Source organism: Natator depressus, chromosome 22 (assembly GCF_965152275.1).
Source record: "Natator depressus isolate rNatDep1 chromosome 22, rNatDep2.hap1, whole genome shotgun sequence".
In the NCBI taxonomy this organism is placed as follows: Eukaryota; Metazoa; Chordata; order Testudines; family Cheloniidae; genus Natator; species Natator depressus.
In genome coordinates, this window is record NC_134255.1 from 11,731,514 (window position 1) to 11,749,062 (window position 17,549).

At 43.4% G+C, this 17,549-nt stretch overlaps 1 protein-coding gene and 1 long non-coding RNA gene across 4 annotated transcripts in view; one reads left to right on the forward strand and one right to left on the reverse strand.

The window, feature by feature from the left end:
- LOC141976071 (uncharacterized) overlaps positions 1-17,549 on the forward strand; it is a 199,652-nt gene that overhangs the window by 146,326 nt on the left and 35,777 nt on the right. The gene's annotated exons all lie outside the window — the stretch shown is intronic.
- The window catches only part of SORL1 (sortilin related receptor 1), a 99,654-nt gene that overhangs the window by 9,239 nt on the left and 72,866 nt on the right, over positions 1-17,549 (reverse strand). For 2 of the 3 annotated variants that reach the window (XM_074936846.1, XM_074936845.1), the window contains exons 32-43: positions 16,861-17,010; positions 15,292-15,420; positions 13,220-13,346; positions 11,405-11,574; positions 10,493-10,605; positions 7,921-8,025; positions 6,710-6,782; positions 4,700-4,782; positions 3,307-3,403; positions 2,129-2,313; positions 752-871; positions 484-648 (exon numbers count right to left, since the gene is read on the reverse strand). In XM_074936846.1, the coding sequence (XP_074792947.1) occupies positions 484-648; positions 752-871; positions 2,129-2,313; positions 3,307-3,403; positions 4,700-4,782; positions 6,710-6,782; positions 7,921-8,025; positions 10,493-10,605; positions 11,405-11,574; positions 13,220-13,346; positions 15,292-15,420; positions 16,861-17,010 (1,517 nt within the window). The remainder of the gene's footprint in view (positions 1-483; positions 649-751; positions 872-2,128; positions 2,314-3,306; positions 3,404-4,699; positions 4,783-6,709; positions 6,783-7,920; positions 8,026-10,492; positions 10,606-11,404; positions 11,575-13,219; positions 13,347-15,291; positions 15,421-16,860; positions 17,011-17,549) is intronic. The other variant, XM_074936847.1, reaches the window with a different exon arrangement.

Consider the following 17,549-nt stretch of genomic DNA (forward strand, 5'->3'; position numbering starts at 1 on the left):
AAATACAATCTTTTTCCATGTTTACGTTCAATTTAAGATACCAGTTTTACAAGGATGATTTATAACTCTTGTATTATTATATATACAATAGTAATATCCCAGCTCTTTCATACCACTTTTCATTAGCAGATCAGCATTATTTCAAAGAGCTTTACAAAGGAGGTTGGCGGCATTATCCCCATTTTACAGATAGGGAAACTGAGGCACAGGGAGGTGACATCACTGACCCAGCCCGCCAATGGCCCAGGGCCTGATTCTGATCTGAATGCCCCTTTGCAAATGCATTGACTTCAGTGGAGTTAGTCCTGAGTTACCCCAAAGCAAGTGAGATCAGAATCAGGACCACTAAGATGCTGAACACTCTCCATTAGTAGGGCACTGATCTTGCAGTTAGAGTAAGTGTCTCCCAAATGAATCCGAAAGCACTTTACAGAGTTGAATATCCTTTTCCAACAGCATAAGTCCCGTGCGCAAAGGTATTACCATATCCTGGTCAGGCGAATCGTAGGGAGACTCCCACTTGATGACAGCAAATGTCTTTCTGGTGAGCACAGAATGCAGATGCCGAGGGGGAAGCCTATTGTCCGGTATCATCTTCACCACGATGTAGTCGGAAGGTGGTCCTTGGTACGGAGACATCACTCGGACCTTAAAGTGACAGCATGCTGGTTAATATCATGTCTTAAGATATCAGTAGCAAACGTTAATCCAAGCTGTACGTGTGTGAAAAGTAAACAGAAAAGCACCCTACCAGAAACAGGTACTGCTCGTCCCTGTTCACGATCACAGTGATGTTGTGTAAAGCAGTGGTGGTGTTATGAGGGTTTCTATATAGTTCTAGGAACGATGTGGCATAGAAAACACCATAGACCTGTAGAGAAGAACAAAGAAGAGACTATTCAGCAGCTGTGCTCTGCAGCTGTATGGGATACAACCGACCAAATGACCCAGACTGTGTGAAGAAATCTAGGGTCATGTATTACTGTCTAGGACAAAAGAGGTGCTGGAAATTTAGCATGTGGTTCAGCCTCCCTCCCTTTGAATCTATAATGACCCGATGTCACAGCATGGTGTTTTATTTTGGACTGGAGGTGTTCCTGTCCTTTTGAGGAGACAAAACACTTTGGTCCAGACCAACTAGGGTCATGAAAGATCCCATGGAACCTCTGATACATCGAGGGAGTTAAATGTGTATATTGCAGTTGTCCATGTTACAGCACAGGCATCCACAGTCTGCCTAAATCCCCTAGCTGGATGCTGCTTTCTTCACTCCCTGTCTTAACTGCTGTGCGCGGCTCTGCCTCTGGTATCTACCAAGGATGGCCATATAGCCTTACAAAGACCTCACCCACTTTAGCTAATTATATTCGAGATTGCATATGATGGTACGGTGAACCTAATCGCAGCCCGCAGAGCAGTGATACTCAGACCTCAGTGATTCCCGAGCCAAATTAGTGATCAACATTACCCATAAGAGCCACTGTCACGTGAATCTGCTGTTTCATTTACTATACTACTAGATATTCATATTTAAACAGTGCGAAAGGGGAAATATTTAGCTTAGCTATTTATATATGTATAAAGATAAAAACTAAATATACATATTATTCTCACAGCAAAATGACTGACCAAGTATTCTTATTTTTATCAACTACAACTGGTTAATAACCTAGAAAAAAGCATTCTGATTGGTTAATAACTTAGATTGATTAATAATTAAATCACACCGTGTTTTAATATCATGTGCTGAAAAGAGCCACAGGGGACACATTAAAGAGCCACTTGCAGCTCACAAGCCTCAGTCTGAGTATCACTGATTGAGAGGCCAGAGGCTTGTTGTGTTAGGTGACGTACAAATACCTGAAACAAAGATAGTCCTTGCCCCAAAAAGCTTACAATCTAAGAGGATACTTGATGAGATTTGCATCATTTTTCACACATGTGTTTTGCAGAGTCCATGGTGCAAATCACTATAAATGGTGCAAAGTTCACCATGCTTTTCCTAGCGGATAGGACTGGATGTCCACACAAGCCTATCAAACAATTCTGTCCAAATGGCTTATGGCCTGAGGTTCCAAGGCTAAACCGAAGACAAGTCATGACTGGTAAGAAAATAACGGAGCCTTACGACGTTCCTCGGTCCGGTCCAGTTACACTCCACAGCAGTCTGATTGATGGCTTTGGCTTTGAGGCTTGGCGACGCAGGTCTCGTACCACTGGTCACAACATGTGCAAAAGACAAAGGGCTGTCACCCAGTGCAGTCTTGGCCCAAGCAGAAATTTCATACGGTGTGTGCGCTGTCAAATTACCCACTGAACAAGAAGAGAAAGTTGAGCCATTTCGTTAAGTGAATTATTTGTAATCACTTGGACAGTAGATGAATGCTTTAATAAATATTAAGCACTAATACACAGTCACCTGGCCATTTGTTTTGTATGTTCATTCATTAGGAGTCATTTTTTATTACAGTTGCACCTAGGAACATGTCATTTAATCGAAACCGTTGTTTTATTGGGATGACAGTAAATGGAAATGATTTCTCCTTAACTGATTAGCAGGGACACATTTGATTAGCCTCAGTGGTGCTTTGACCCAGTGCTGAGAAGGTACGAATTTCTAAGCCGCAGTCTTAATATGAAGGTAAAATGTTCAACCTCATCTAGCCAATCTGGGCTTTTAGACATCTAAGTTGCTTAAAATACACCTGCAAATACTCATGGGGTGCAAAATTGCACCTCCTTTGCTCACAATTTGTCTCCACAACGGGAGCCAGTGTCTGAAAATCTGGCTCGTCATCTGGCATTTTCTGCAGATCTTTTTTTCTTTTGTTTCCACTTGTGTCTAATCCTTTCTCCTTCCCAGAGGGATTCAGTTGTGTATTGGCGGGGGAGAAGAGAGCCAGCAGCAGAGCCGGTGCCGAACTCTGCGCATCCATGGGTGCATGCTCCCACTGTGGCAGTGCAGAGCAGTGCAAGGGGGAGGAATGGGGGTGCGGGTTCATGACCACCCCGCCGCAGTGGCCATAACCCCGTGTAAAGGAAAAGGGCAGGGGCTACATGTGCCAATGTCGCTCTGAGGCTGGTGGCTTCATCCCAACTTACCTGGGGTTTTCACAAAGGTCAAGGATTTGCAGCCCAGCCCTGAACTCCCTTGCTCACAGGAGTAATTCCTACTTACATGATTAATCATCCTAAGCTAAGGACTGCTCAGTTGAGCCTTATTTGCAGGACAAGCCCTGAACCCCGCAATGCCAATCTGCTCATCAGGATGTCTGAAGGCAAGACAGCTCCAGCCACAGGTTTTACCTGTTTGTGCTGACTTTTCACCATCTAGGAACAAAGTCCTTTTTTCTTGCCTGTGGGTATCGAAGGTCCAGAAGAAGTTCACGATATAACCATTCACCTGTCAAGGAGCAACACCACAGAGAATGGATGATCTGTTTGTTATGCTGTTTTTATATGCTGTTGAATGAAAGTTTTAAGTCTTCATATTATATTTCCTGTAACAACTAAGGGACCTGGTGTCGTCAAAAATGGAGTTTATTTACCCTCCCCAGCCCACTATCTCTGGGGGTCTCAATCCATTCCCCATCTTTCCTCCCCTAAGGTTCAGAGGCACTATAATAGAGGACCATCAGGGAAACCAGATTGTGGAAAAAGGGCTGAGTGTTTTTAATAGAGCTGGTTGGGAATTTTGGTCAGAAAATGTTGATTTGTTGAAACCGAAACTGTCTGCAAGAAATCGTCTGTTTCGCCGAATCTCCCAAATCAAAATTAAAAAAAAAAAAAAAGTTTTGAAATGAAAAGTTTTCACTTTTTGATTCAAAATAGTTTTGTTTGAAAATATTAGTTAATTTATGCTTCTAAGAAGTTAAAAAAATAACAAAAACTTGATACTGAAATAAAACAACTGACCCAATCTAAAATGTGTTTTTCAGATTATCAGTTCATAAAATTTGTTGATATTTTGACTTTTTCCCATCCCAAAACAGGACAATTCCCCTCCACCCCCCAAATCTCACTCTAGCAGGCTGGGAAAACCTTCTCCCTGTGATTTTTAATGATGAAGGCAAGGGAAAGCTATTTTTTGTTCTTGCTTTGCTGGCTTGTTGTTATTTAGCATTCCAACACATACAAATCTCTATCAAACAATTCACAGCCCATGCAATAAGTGCAGGTGCCTTCGTTGTGTTCTGAGTGAAAACTGATTATACAGGATAGAAAAAAGCCCCACTTCTCTGTCTTTCCCTCGTGCTCATCTGAAACTCTCCAGGAAACACCTACCTCAGGTAGACCTACCTTCTCACATGAGATGAACTGTGTTAGCCCACAGCATAAGGAAATGTCATTAATTCTCTAAATTACACGGCATACATAGTTCTACCAGCATCCTCTGCCTTTGTATGGGAGCTGGAAACCCTTTCATTACATGGTAAATACCAGACTGAAGCAAGGTACTTACACATTAAGTATTAAATAATTCTTAAAACAAAAACCCCAAACCCTCAATGACAGTATATTTGTTTTCTAATCAGGTCATTTGCTTGAGGACAGGATTATTTTTGGCCAAACAAGACTTGGATTGTCATTCTTGTTTATGTTTGCAGTGTTGCTGTAGCCATGTTATATATCCTGCCAAATATTTATGACTGATCTAGCTCCCTCTGCTCTGGTTATAGCCAGGAAGTTCAAACTTTACCTTAATGTTAGTGTCCACTTTCAGGCTGAAACTTATGGAGTTTTCCTTGCAACTCTCAATACGGATGGTAGGCGGTGGGATGACTGAAGGGAAAGGAAGAAACAGACATGAATTAAACGCCAAAAACATAAAACACAATCCTATTTTTATGGGGCTGGATAAATGCAGAGTTTCAGTTACTAACTATCCTGAAGGTTTTTTTCATAAAAGAGTTTCCCCATCTATAAAAGTTGCTAGAATCTTTCTAGCACTCATCACTGCTCCTACAGGAACCTGTTGGAGTAGTGTGCCGACGCTTGAAAGGTACATCTTAAAGGGAAGTTACTGTTTTAACCTGGGGTTGCTTAAATGCAAGGGATCCTATACACCAGCCCATCCTAAAATACAGCCCTAGGCTTCCCTGTCTTTCTAACCACAGGATGAAGACAGAGTGGATTGGATGTAGGTTTTTTATTGCTTGTGAATTCAAACAAGCAATTATTTGCTCTTGCAACTCCTGAAGTAAATGGCACAACTCCCACTGACTTCAATGAAGCAGAACCAGGACTGTATTGAGAAAGATACAAGTACCACTAACACATTTCTTCCAAGAGGCCCGAAGGCCTTGGTCCTTCCCTTGAAGGAAAGTTTAATAAAAGCAGGATGCGTGGCAAACACCTCTGTTCAGTCTTATCATCTTACTTCCCATCTGCTGCCCTACTGTATCTGTTTAGATTGCTATTATGTCCCCTAGGTGTTGTAAAATATGCCTCCCTTCCCTACAGCAGATGATAGGCAAACTGTCCTCTCTGCTACAAAAAGCCCTAATTGTGGAAGGAAGGATAGACTTCTGCTTCCAAATGTATTAACGTAAGACCTGATGGGGCCAGTACTTTAGAGTAATGGGTAAAGAGAGGAGAATGAGGTTAGAGAAAGCAGAGCTGGTTAAAAAATTCAGATGAAAAAAATGCAGATGAAAATTGTTGCAATTTATTCCTCCTCTGTTTTCCCAGCTAGTTCTAACAATTAGTTACTGGTTGCTCTTCATGTTACCAAGGATACTGCATTTTCAGTAGCATCATTTCCTCTTCTCTGTCTTTGTTACAATGGGGAGAGAGCACTTAGGGCTTGTCTACATTACCCCCTCCCCCTCCAGTGTAGACCAGGCCTTAGATCTAACAAGTTAATGCTGAATTTTTAAAAAAGGACACTGTCAGCAATTTAGGGATGAAAACGTATGTTTTATTTCAAAAAAGTTTATATAAAACTTGATAATTTAAATGATTTCATGATTTAAAAAACATGCCACAGAAACAGGGTTTTGTTGTATTTAAACAATATCAGCGACCTAATCATTGCAACCTTGTTCTAAAAAAATGCCACAGAAACAGGGTTTGGTTGCTGTATTTAAACATTACCCTGCAATGTCTGCAATCTAACCATTGCACCCTTGTTCTAATGCATGGGCTCCTGCGTGAAACTGACTCGCCTACGTTGACAAGCTACATGAAATGCAGAAGGCAAAATCAACGGAGCCTAACAACCCCAACCAAATAGATTTTAAAAGTTCTTCAGTATAAATAACCAAACGATTTATTAGTAATGGGAGTACTGAATTTGGTTGTCTAGAGCTATGATTTTTAATTTGACAGTCTATGTTCTTTTTAAGGTTTCAGAGTAGCAGCCGTGTTAGTCTGTATCCGCAAAAAGAACAGGAGGACTTGTGGCACCTCAGAGACTAACAAATTTATTTGAGCATAAGCTTTCGTGAGCTACAGATGTAGCGAGCTGTAACTCACGAAAGCTTATGCTCAAATAAATTTGTTAGTCGCTAAGGTGCCACAAGTGCTCCTGTTCTTTTTAAGGTGTAAATGCTATAGCTCCTCTTAATACAAAATACAGCCAATTCAGTACAGATATGAAATCACTAAGGAAAAGACAGAAAACTACGATTCATGCTAATGCTTAAATTCAAGGTTTTTTTCTGTGTTGTCCGAGTCCATTTAAACTGAAACCCAGAAAAACGTTTACCTTTGCCTTTCATGGTGGTTATGGACTTGGAATCACTCCAGTTTCCTACGCCCCGGCTAGTTACTGCAGCAACCTTTTTCAAATTAGAAGGTGAGTTAAAATTTTATAATGAGAACAATGAATGAGTTTAGAAAAGGGTTACTGGTGCAGTGGAACTGATGAGAAATGGACTTTGAAACAAAACACAACAGCTTGTTTAATGACTTGGTACTATAAGGTTTTTGAACAGAGATAAAGCAGAGCTGCTTAGAGTTAATTAAAGTAATCTATTGAGATACATTGCAGATAACAGTATATGGCGAGATCTTTACCAAAAAAGCATGTAAAGTAAGGGGGGCTGGAATAATTCTGCCCAGTATAACCTAACACAACTCCCATGCCGGCAGCAATTTTAGCCCCAACAATTTATTAGAAAGTGTCCTGTATACAGAAGTGATAGTGCATATAGTAAAAGGTACCCGCTTCTTGCACACACATGGTATTATACAAGTAACAGTAAGAATAACTTTGATTCATGAGGGTTGTATCCTGCTATCTGAATTGCCATTAATATCAATGAGAGTTTAGCATGTGGAAAATTGGCAAATTAAGGCTGTACTCTTCGCGGTGTTCGCTTTGCAGGCTTGCCTCTCAAACTCAAATCCTATCTGATTTTAATCTAGCCTTTAGCCCTCCCTAGCATCTCTCCTGCCCCATCCCCAACCTAGAAATATAGGGCTGGAAGGGACCTTGAGATGTCATCATTACTTGCTGTCCTACCATCAGTGGACAGAAAACAATTGATCACAGTCCTCTTTACAACAGTCCTTAACATATCTGAAGACTGATACCAGTTCTGTTTCTTTCCCCCATGATACAATTACAGCCAAATCTGTCTCTGACCTATATCCTGTGCAACCAAAGTGACTTCAGAACTGTGCCATCCGTGGATGACTTTTAAAACTGCAACCTGGGTTTCTTGGATGGGGTGAAAATCTAAGGACAGAATTTGAGCCTTAACTTTTGCCTTTTTTTGTCAGTACACAATGAAGGAGCCTGCAAATGTGCTGGCCTTCTATGTACTTTTAGCAGTACAGTGTCTTAACTTGCCACTAGTCTGTGGCACTAGTCTGTCAGTTAACTCAGTGCAGTGCTCCGATCATCCAGTAAAAGAAAACCCACTTGAGAATGTGTACAGTACACCTAGAATCACCGGCTTTTAAAATACTCACTCTTAGGGTGTATAATTTGTTGACCTGCAAATTCTCAATCTCGGTATAGTTCTTACTGGCTCTAAGTGAGGACCACTCCTTGGAACCATTTCTACTGTATTCCACCTAACAGGGTGAAAACAAGAGATCGGAAGGTCACAGTCAACAATACAACAGGGTGGGATGGGGGATGGATGGGTGGCTAGCTTTAACGTACCACGGACCATTAAAACTACACAAGGGCCAGAACTCAAACCCTCAATCTGAATGCTCAGATCTGGGGTGGGACACAGCACACTTGTAATCAAAACCATGCAACGTTTTCCCCCTGGCTTATCTAACTCCAGAGATGGGGAGAGACTGTCTTTACAGTATTTGCTATGTGGAACCCTTTCTGCAGAGTATAGGGACCCCTGGCTGCATTTCTCCTGTGAGAAAGTGGATGGAAGATTCCACTCTGCTCCACTGTACCCAAAGGCAGAACCTGGTCTTTATCAATGATCAACAAGGCTATTCATTCAGGGGCCCCATCAAGCACATAAAACCTTAATATAATTGATTAAAAAACTAATACAAGCTTCATCTTACCAGCTCTGACAAGTATAAAGGTTGGATTTATTCTGTGTTTAGGAGACAGGTGCATCTTAAAGTTGCCAAGTTTTTTGAACTTTTTTTTTTTTTAATTATTTTTTATCAGTCTAACTCAGGGGTAGGCAAACTTTTTGGGCCGCGGGCCACATCTGGGTGGGGAAATTGTATGCAGGGCTGGGGCAGGGGGTTGGGGTGCGAGAGGGAGTGCATGGTGTGGGAGGGGGTGCGGTGTGCAGGAACGGGCTCAGGACAAGGGACTGGTGCAGAGGAGGGGTGTATGAGGGGGCTCAGGGAAGGGGGTTGGGGTGCAGGAGGGGTGTGGACTGTGGGAGGGAGCTCAGGGTAGGGTTTTGGGGTGCAGGAGGGGTGTGGGGTGCGACGGGGCTCAGGGCAGGGAGTTGAGATACTGGAGGGGTGCGAGGTGCAGGCAGGGAGTTGGGGGGTGGGGTGCAGGAGGGGTTCGGGCTCTGGCCCAGCGCTGCTTACCTAAAGTGGCTCTGGGGTGGCAGCGGCGCGCCCCCGGGTCAGGGCAGGCTCCCTGCCAACCTGCCCTGGCCCCACACTGTGTCGCTCCGGGAAGCGGCTGCACCATGTCCCTGCGTGGCCCCTGGCGGGGGTGGGGGGCCCACAGGGCTCCACATGCTGCCCTTGCCACTCCTCCAGGTACCTCCCCTGAAGCTCCCACTGGCCACAGTTCCCCATTCGAAGCCAATGGAGCTGCAGGAGGCGGTGCCTGGAGGTAAGGGCAACGCACGGAGCCCTCTGCCCCCTCCCCGCCCCTGGGGCCACAGGGATGTTGTGCCGAACACTTCTGAGAGAGGTGTGGGGCCTGCGGCACCACGGGGGGCAATCCCGCGGGCCAGATCCAAAGCCCTGAGGGGCTGGATCCGGCCTGCGGGCTGTAGTTTGCCCATCCCTGGTCTAACTGAAAGAAAAAGGAATCCACCCCATAGAAACAGGGACAATCACTGTCCTCCCATATGTCTCTAATAAATGCAGACGACTTTCTTACGTTATTAAATCTGAACTGGAATTTCAGTGACTATGTACAGAGGCGATTTTGCCTGAGCTCCCCACTAAAACTCAATTTTCCAACATCCGCACCTCAATCTCATTTATTCATCTTCCTCGGTATTATTGTAATGGACCTGGAAAAAAATATTTACATGATCTTTGCAATAACTGCACTGTGTCTTCTGCTCCTGTTTCGACTCCGTCTCTCATCATTGTTAAAGAACATGCTCACAATCTAAATTAACTGAGCTGAAATTCATTCTAATCTCCAATGACTTGAATTGTAAGCTCTGTGGGGCAGGGACCATCTTTCTGCTCTACCGTGTTTCTACAGTGCCTAGCACAGCAGGATCCTTGTCCATGACTAGGGCTACACTAATACAAGTAATTAACTGTAATAATTCAGGAAAACGTTTTAACATATCTTTAAATCCCATTGATTTAAATGTCAGGTTTCAGAGAATGCATCCGATGAAGTGAGCTGTAGCTCACGAAAGCTTATGCTCAAATAAATTGGTTAGTCTCTAAGGTGCCACTAGTACTTCTTTTCTTTTTATTGATTTAAATGAGATTCAATCAATGCTTACAATTGAACATGTGCTTAAGTGATTTGCTGAATTGGGACTTCTGTGCAAAGGGGCTCACACAGGCCGTATTAAGGGCTTGAGTTATGCTGAATCTTCCTGCAGATGGTATGTATATGCACCGGGGGGGGGAGCGAAACATACTTCTGGCCACTTCAGTCTCACTTAAGTGCATAAAACAGGCCTCTGTGGAATTTAAGGTGGTGCACAGGCCTTGCACAGATGTGATTTTCACCATGAGTGAACAGCTGCAGATAGTTTTGTTCAGAAGGGTCAAATTCCCAGAGCCATAAACCACTGACGCCCTTTGCAGTGAGGAAGGAATCCTTCCTTCAGCTGCACATGCAGGGCTCCCATTCAGCTTTGGGTCTTGACTGAGGAACAAGTCGCAGAAAACTACTTACAATGTACTCTCGGATGAGGCCGTGGGCATACATGGGCGGAGCCCAGCGGGCGATCACCACGCCTTCCACCTCTTTCTTTAGGGACAGCTGAAGATGAAGGGGGGGATCGGGTACTACCAAAGAAACAAGTGAGTTAGGGACAGACTGACCACAGGGATCTGTTCATCAGAATCATAAGGGAAAAAAAGTAAAGAACAAGTGTCCAGATATTAGTGAGCAACTTATTCCCTACTGGAGCTTGGTCACACCACGGAGCCAGTGGGCGCGGGGGGTCAATGTAAGAGCGCACCCTTCCCATGGAACCTCAGCCAGCAGAGTGCCCTCGGAAGGGGCAACTAACAACCTACTGCTCATGGGAAGTGGAGACCCACATGTGGGAGGCTGCCTTCTGTGTGCAGATCTGCAGGGAGAGGATCCAGGCTCTGAATGTGTACCACTCATCCCTTAGAGATGCTGTAACTAGAGGGTGCAATCTGGCCCCAGTGGAGTCAACGGGGGTTGTTCTGTTGACTGCAATGAAGCCAGGATTTTGCCCAATGCGGTCAGCATCAAACTTTATTTTGTACCTTTCCCCATCCCCACCCCCAAAAAAAGCACAAATGGAGGGATATCATTGTATTCCCTCCACAGAGCTCTTCATGGCTCTGTAAGAGGAGATGAATTTCCCAGGAACACCTTTGTTTTGGGTAGATTCGCAAAATTACAGGGGGCAGATCCTTGAATCAGTGGAGTTATTAAAATTTACCCCAGCTGAGGCTCTGTCCCCTTGCCTTCTGCAAAAAGTTGTGTAATGCTATTCAGAAAGCACGTCTCCACTTTCTCTTTTGTGGAAGCACAGTGCTGTGGCTACTTGACGGATTAGAAGTGTTACATATCCAGGAACTTAGAACAGAACATGCAAAGACCACTTACAGCCCTCCGGCGTACGCAGAGTGATAAAGTCATTGGTGTTGTACACTTTGCTGAGGCACTGGACCTGAACTTTGACCTGATAGGTGCAATCTGGCTTGAGGACTTTTAAGACACTGTTTGTTTTGTTACTGTGAGTTTCTAAAGTTTTCCACATGCTTTCGCCAACCATCCTGTGGGAGAGAATAAAACCACTTAACTCAGGAAGTATTTTAGTAGCCGGAGGTGTTAGCTTGTTCTAAGAGCACCCATCATCATTTAAGGCCTGCTTAAAGGGACACTATTAACTTAAAGCTAGTCCGCTTCAAAAAATGAGTTAAAAGTCATTGAAAGTTTTACACTTGCCACTTTCTAAATTTTTTTACAACACTGCCTTAGCTTCTTGACACTTCTTCTTTCATGGTAGCTCTGTGCCACACAAAGGCCTAAACAAACAAAAGGGGAAACTGACTACACACAAATGGCTGGAAGTTGAAGCTAGTCAAATTCAAGGGTCATGGTGGATTCTACATTACCAGCAGATTTTAATGTCACAACTGGCTTTTTTAAAAACAGATATGATCTAGTTCACACATTAATTATTTTGGGGAAGTTGTACAGGATGTGTTATACAGGACCCCTGACTAGACTATCACAGTGGTCCTTTCTGGCCTTAGAAAGTATTAATTTAGAAAATGCTGGCAAATGCACAAGGTAAACAATCTGAAAAACACAAAGACAAATAATTTTTCTGTAATCTCTTCTAGCTAAAGCCATTTCAAGTCTTGTTGGTAACACTAATAGGTAAAACAGAAATGAGATTTTTTAAGTTGACTTCACAAGGTGCTTAAGACAGTGCCTGTCTACCCTTAAACCAGGGTGGACTGATTTAAAACGAAGTGATTTAAATTATCAATTTTAATCAACTTTTCCATTTGTACATCACTTATTTTCTAAAGAGCGGTGCATTCTCACTGGTTGATATAACCGTTTTGATTTGGTACATCTTTTTTGCTATCCAGGGGGCACACTATAACTATATACATTTATTTCAGCAATTATATAGCTTAATATTTTCAGATTCTTATTTATTGTACATGTTAGTATGTTAGAAAATGGTAAAAGATATGTTGCTTGTTTACTTGATACTTAACTTTTTTCTTATGATGAGAACGGTAACTGCAATTTAACACAAAATGGTATATACAAATATTTGTATTAAACAAAGCAGCCTTGCATATTTTGGATGCATAAACTTCCTTTATCAAAATATGTTTCACATTTACAACTAAATGATTTATTAAACGGAGGGGTTAGCTGTGTAGTCAGCTGATTAAACATTAGTTCAGGTCAGCCTGGGAAAATTTTCAAATATGCCTAAGTGAAAGTGACTGGCCCTTAAGTGCCTAGTCTCACCAGAGCCTCTTGAAAATGAGACCGTCTCCTTTGTTACTTAGGCTGAGCTATTGCACCTTATTTATAAAGCCTGACCTCAAAAGTTTTCCCCAATTTTCTTTGTATAGAAAAGCATCCTTTAACTCAAAGTTTTTGATAGAGGCTCATGGATTTATCGTATTTATTTTGTATTAAAATTGTATTTAAATATTGTAAGCTATTATAATAAATTTTGGCCTTAATGTGTTTGTATTAAATTCAGATTTCACTTTAAACAAAAACAACTTATAATTTAAATAACAAAATAAAAAAAAAATCTGATCTCAATTAAAGAATCACAGATTTTTATCTACCCTGCTTTTAAACATGAATAGTCACAATGAATTTAGGACTACTCACATGCTTCATCTGATAAAAAAAATAATCAAGATTCGTGCAGTTTACCTGTAATAGACATTATACACACAGGATGTTGAGGACATTTTTTTAGGTCGAGCCCACGTTAAAGTGACATCACCAGAGAAATCAGCTGTCCACTGGAGATTCTGGACTTTGTACACAATTGTGTCATCTAAGCAGACAATAGAAAATACTATTTTAGAGAGGAAAATGAAAGCAGTGCTTTACAGAATAGGGGGCAAAGGGTTACGTGGCATAAGCAGTGCATACAGCTGTAGACTGAAGCATACACTTAAATAATCAATGCCCACGGACAAAGCACCATCTGAAATCATTCAGAAGAGCATTAATGGTCCTGGATTGGCCCTTCTCACCAATCTGATCTAAGAAGTCACTTCTCTACTTGTGGAACTCCTCTAGGTCATGAATCTCTAGGAAGCTTGTGAACTGTCCGGATCATGGACCTTTTCTGCACACTTTTCTTTATAATGCCTAGAACACAGAGGGAGGATGGCGAAGAAGGCTGGTCTTGGGGCCAAGGCAGTGAGACTCAGTGATCTGGATTCGGTAGCTTGCTTTGCCGGAGCCTCCCTCTGTGACCTTGGGCCAGTCATTTAGTTTCTCTGTGCCTCAGTTTCCCCACTTGTAAAAAAGAGGAAAATTGCACTTCATTACCACACAGACATGCTGGGAGGATCCATTCACTGATGTTTGTGGGATGCTTGGATAATACAGCGCTGAGGGCTGCGTAAGCGTCTAGACAGATAGCTGGTGCTAACCAGCAGTGTTCAGATAGTGTCATTTATTCCTTTAGGTCACCCGCTTCTTTCTCCCTATTGGAGAACGTGTGCGAGGCTCAATGTCCGAGTAAGCCGGGCTGCCAATCAGCTCTACAGTTCGGATCTGTGGAAGGCAGCGCGCTCTAGCGGCTGCAACAGGGGACTTGCAACCAGGACACGTCGTTTCTAATTCTAGCTAGTGCCCTGCCCTTCTCTGTGCTTCACCTTCTCCATCTGAAACACATGAGGCTTAATCGCCAGCTGTTCATTAAGTACTTTGAGATCCTCAGCTGGAAAGCCCTAGAAGTATTATCAAAGCTAACCAATGTCTGGTAGTTCCACACTCTCCACTCGCTGCAAATACAACCCCCTCCTCCCCCATATCTGCAGGCCACCTTATTCCCCTTTATGTGCAGTCTGTCGCGCTCTGTGTCCCACTTCCCCCCTGCCTCATTGCTCAGCTGCCAGGCCTCTGAGCTGTGGACTCCAGCTCCGCTCCCAGGACCCTACTTAGCCCACTGGTTTCATTTCCAGTTTATTAAGGAAACTAAACAGAGAGCTCTGAGCTGCTCCTGATAGTTTCCTAATCAGCTGAAAATTAAACCAATGAGCCTGCCAGCCCATGGGGGAGGAGATGAAATCTCCCAGCACCAGCAAGTCTAGCAAAATAAAGCAAGGGTTTCTTGCCTCACTTCAGCATTCCAGCCCAGCTGTGGGTCTCAGTGGCTCCTTGGCCCCCAGTCTGGGCCGCTTCTCAGAATCAATATTTAATTAAAGAACTACAAACTGATTGATGTTCAGTACCCCGAGCAGTTTACTGGGAAAATGGCTGAATCCCACATCTGGGAAAAGACAGTGATCGATGTTGTTATTATCTACCCAGAACGGACCAGGACTTCCAATCAACGTGTAACACGTCTGGCTCCAGGGGTAATTATGGAGGGGGAAACTGAAAGTGGGGGAGCGAGGGAGCTTAGCTCTGTGCCTGTGCACTCAGGGATATATTTTCAGAGCAGGACACAGTGGGCAAAATGCACCCACTTATTGGCTGTGCTAATCAGGGAATGTCCTGTATTTGTATGCCGCTAAATGACTAATGTTATTTGCCTGCATCTGCAATTGCTGTAGATGCACTGAAGGAAATTATGTGCGTGGAAGCAGGAAGGGAGGTGTCCGATTGTGAGCGGGAGGGGAGATGGACCATACGACTGTGAACCAAGGAGGGTTGATCAAGGTGATTGTGAATGAAGGACAGGCACCCGTGAGACAATGTCTGTATTATAACGTGGTCTGTGCTATGGAAAAAATGAGAACTTCCATGACAGCGCATTTACTTACCGGTGCAGTTTCTCTCGTCGCTACTATCTAAACAGTCCAGAAATCCATCACACCGTTCTGTTGTCATGATACAGGCTTCCCCATCTTCACACTTATAACCATTCGGGCATGACAGTGTGCTGTGAGTAGCTGGAAGATGGAAAAGCATTGCATGATTCAAAGCAGGAGAGCTCATTTACAAGTTTCCTGTCCGGAACATCTCACACTGTGCTGTCAAGCACGACGCTAAACCGCAGCCATACTGAAATGCAGAGGTGGCCGCATCTCGTTCATGGGTAAAGTGATCCCAGTGTAGAATTTGTAATTATTGTTGTTACTACGTCCATATTAGAATATCTTGCTGAGAACTTTTGGTGTGAATGGCATGACAGTGTCAATCACTAACCATGCTGGTAACTAGAGTGCTCTAGGAGGGTTATACTTTGCACCCTGAGGTTAAGAAACTAATCTTCAGTTGTGCCAAACGGTAATTTAAAAAAAGCAAGTGATAGGTAATGGTTTTATTGTGAGCTTTTAGCATAAAAACAGAAATTTTAATGCATCTCTCTATAGATGAAGGGACTGAGCTTAATTTTCAAATTTGGGAAGTTGAGGCAAAATGGCAGTCTGGCACCTAAAAAGGTGCCCAGGTTTGTTTGAGTCTCTAAGCCCAATTTTCAAACACTGAGTCAGATTTTCAAAAGTGCTCAGCCCCCAGCAGCTCCAATAGTTCTCTGAGCATGTCTGAAAATCTGGTGCTATATCTTTCTGTCTGTACTTAATATATATATTCATATATATTTCCCCACCGCGTGAATTCTGAATGTGACGTCCGCCTTTGTATTGTTTTCCATATCCTTATCACATTTTCACACCAGGCCAGCAAGAACTTGACAGTGCCCCAGTGAAGTCAATAGCAAAACTCCCAATGAGAGCAATATCACACTATGAAGCTACCAACTACCATCCTGTTTTAATTAATGTTTTCTGATCAACTCATATAACATTGTCAGGGTATGATGTTATAAACAGACACAAACTGAGTCTCACTCAAAACTTATTTTTCCAATAGGAGGGAGGAACAGACACCCAAGCATTAGTCTTTTCGCAACATACCCTTGCTATTTCTCTGATGTTAAAGCCATATAAAGAGGGCAGTCTTGTCTAGTGGTTAGCGCAGTAGGCTAAGAGTCACACGAACTGGGCTCTACTTCTTATTCTGCCCTTGGCCTGCTGTGTGAATTTGCGCAAAGCACTTCCTCTCTCTGTGCACATTTCCACTTCTGCTCTTTGTCTACCTTGTCGGTAGAGATAATGAGCTCTATGGGTGCAAGGACCATCTCGCACTAACTCTGTACAGCATCTAGTACCGTGATGCTCTAACCTAGGCGCTACCGTAATACTGCTAATAAATGTGTGTCTGTTTTTCCTTTGGTACTGCACTAAATGCATTACGGCGCATTATTCATTGCATACCACTAGCACGGATTCCGCTTGCACTGATGCGATTTTCTGTGGTCTTTTCTTTAAAGAAAGCCTTGCTCAGAGAGAGCTAACGCACCGCTCAGCCTGTGGGAAATGAGCACTTACGACAGTTCATTTCATCTGTGCCATCCTGGCAGTCTCTCAAGCCATCACATCGCTTCCAGTTAGGGATGCACTTCCTCAGTTGCTGACACTCAAACTCAAACCTGCTGCACCGGCCGAGGGAGGTGGTGGAAGTCGCAGTTACGTTGACTACTGGGAACCAGAGGAAGAGAATGGTCAGCAGACTACACAAGCAATAGCAGAACCCCCCACTGGGCAATGGCAATGACTGACAGACTGAGTTGTCTATTGGTTCCTCTAGTTCAGAATCGGTCTGCATCTCCCCACTCCACCAGATGGCAGCCGCTTCCTGTATACAGAAGTAACTCAATCCACGGCTGCCTCCTTTATCCGAATCCCACATGTCCCAACCAGGGCCAGCTCCCCTCACTGTTTCAGGGGTTACAGTGCAAAAGCTGGCCTGCTACTCTAAAGGCAACCTGCAAATGGAGAGGCTGGCATGTGCTCAGGCTTCTAAGTCTGGAAAGGAACCAACCGCAGCACGCTCCCACCTGAAAGGTGTCTCTTCCTATACAAAATCAGAGATTGTTATGGCTGCAAGCATGTAACAACCTACTTTGAGCTGGGACAGAGATGTGTTTTCTAAGCAGCCACTGCTCCGTGGCAAATATTTCCGCTGATTCTCAGAACTCAGAGTGAGTGAGCCAAATTCTCTCCTGCTACAAGTGGGT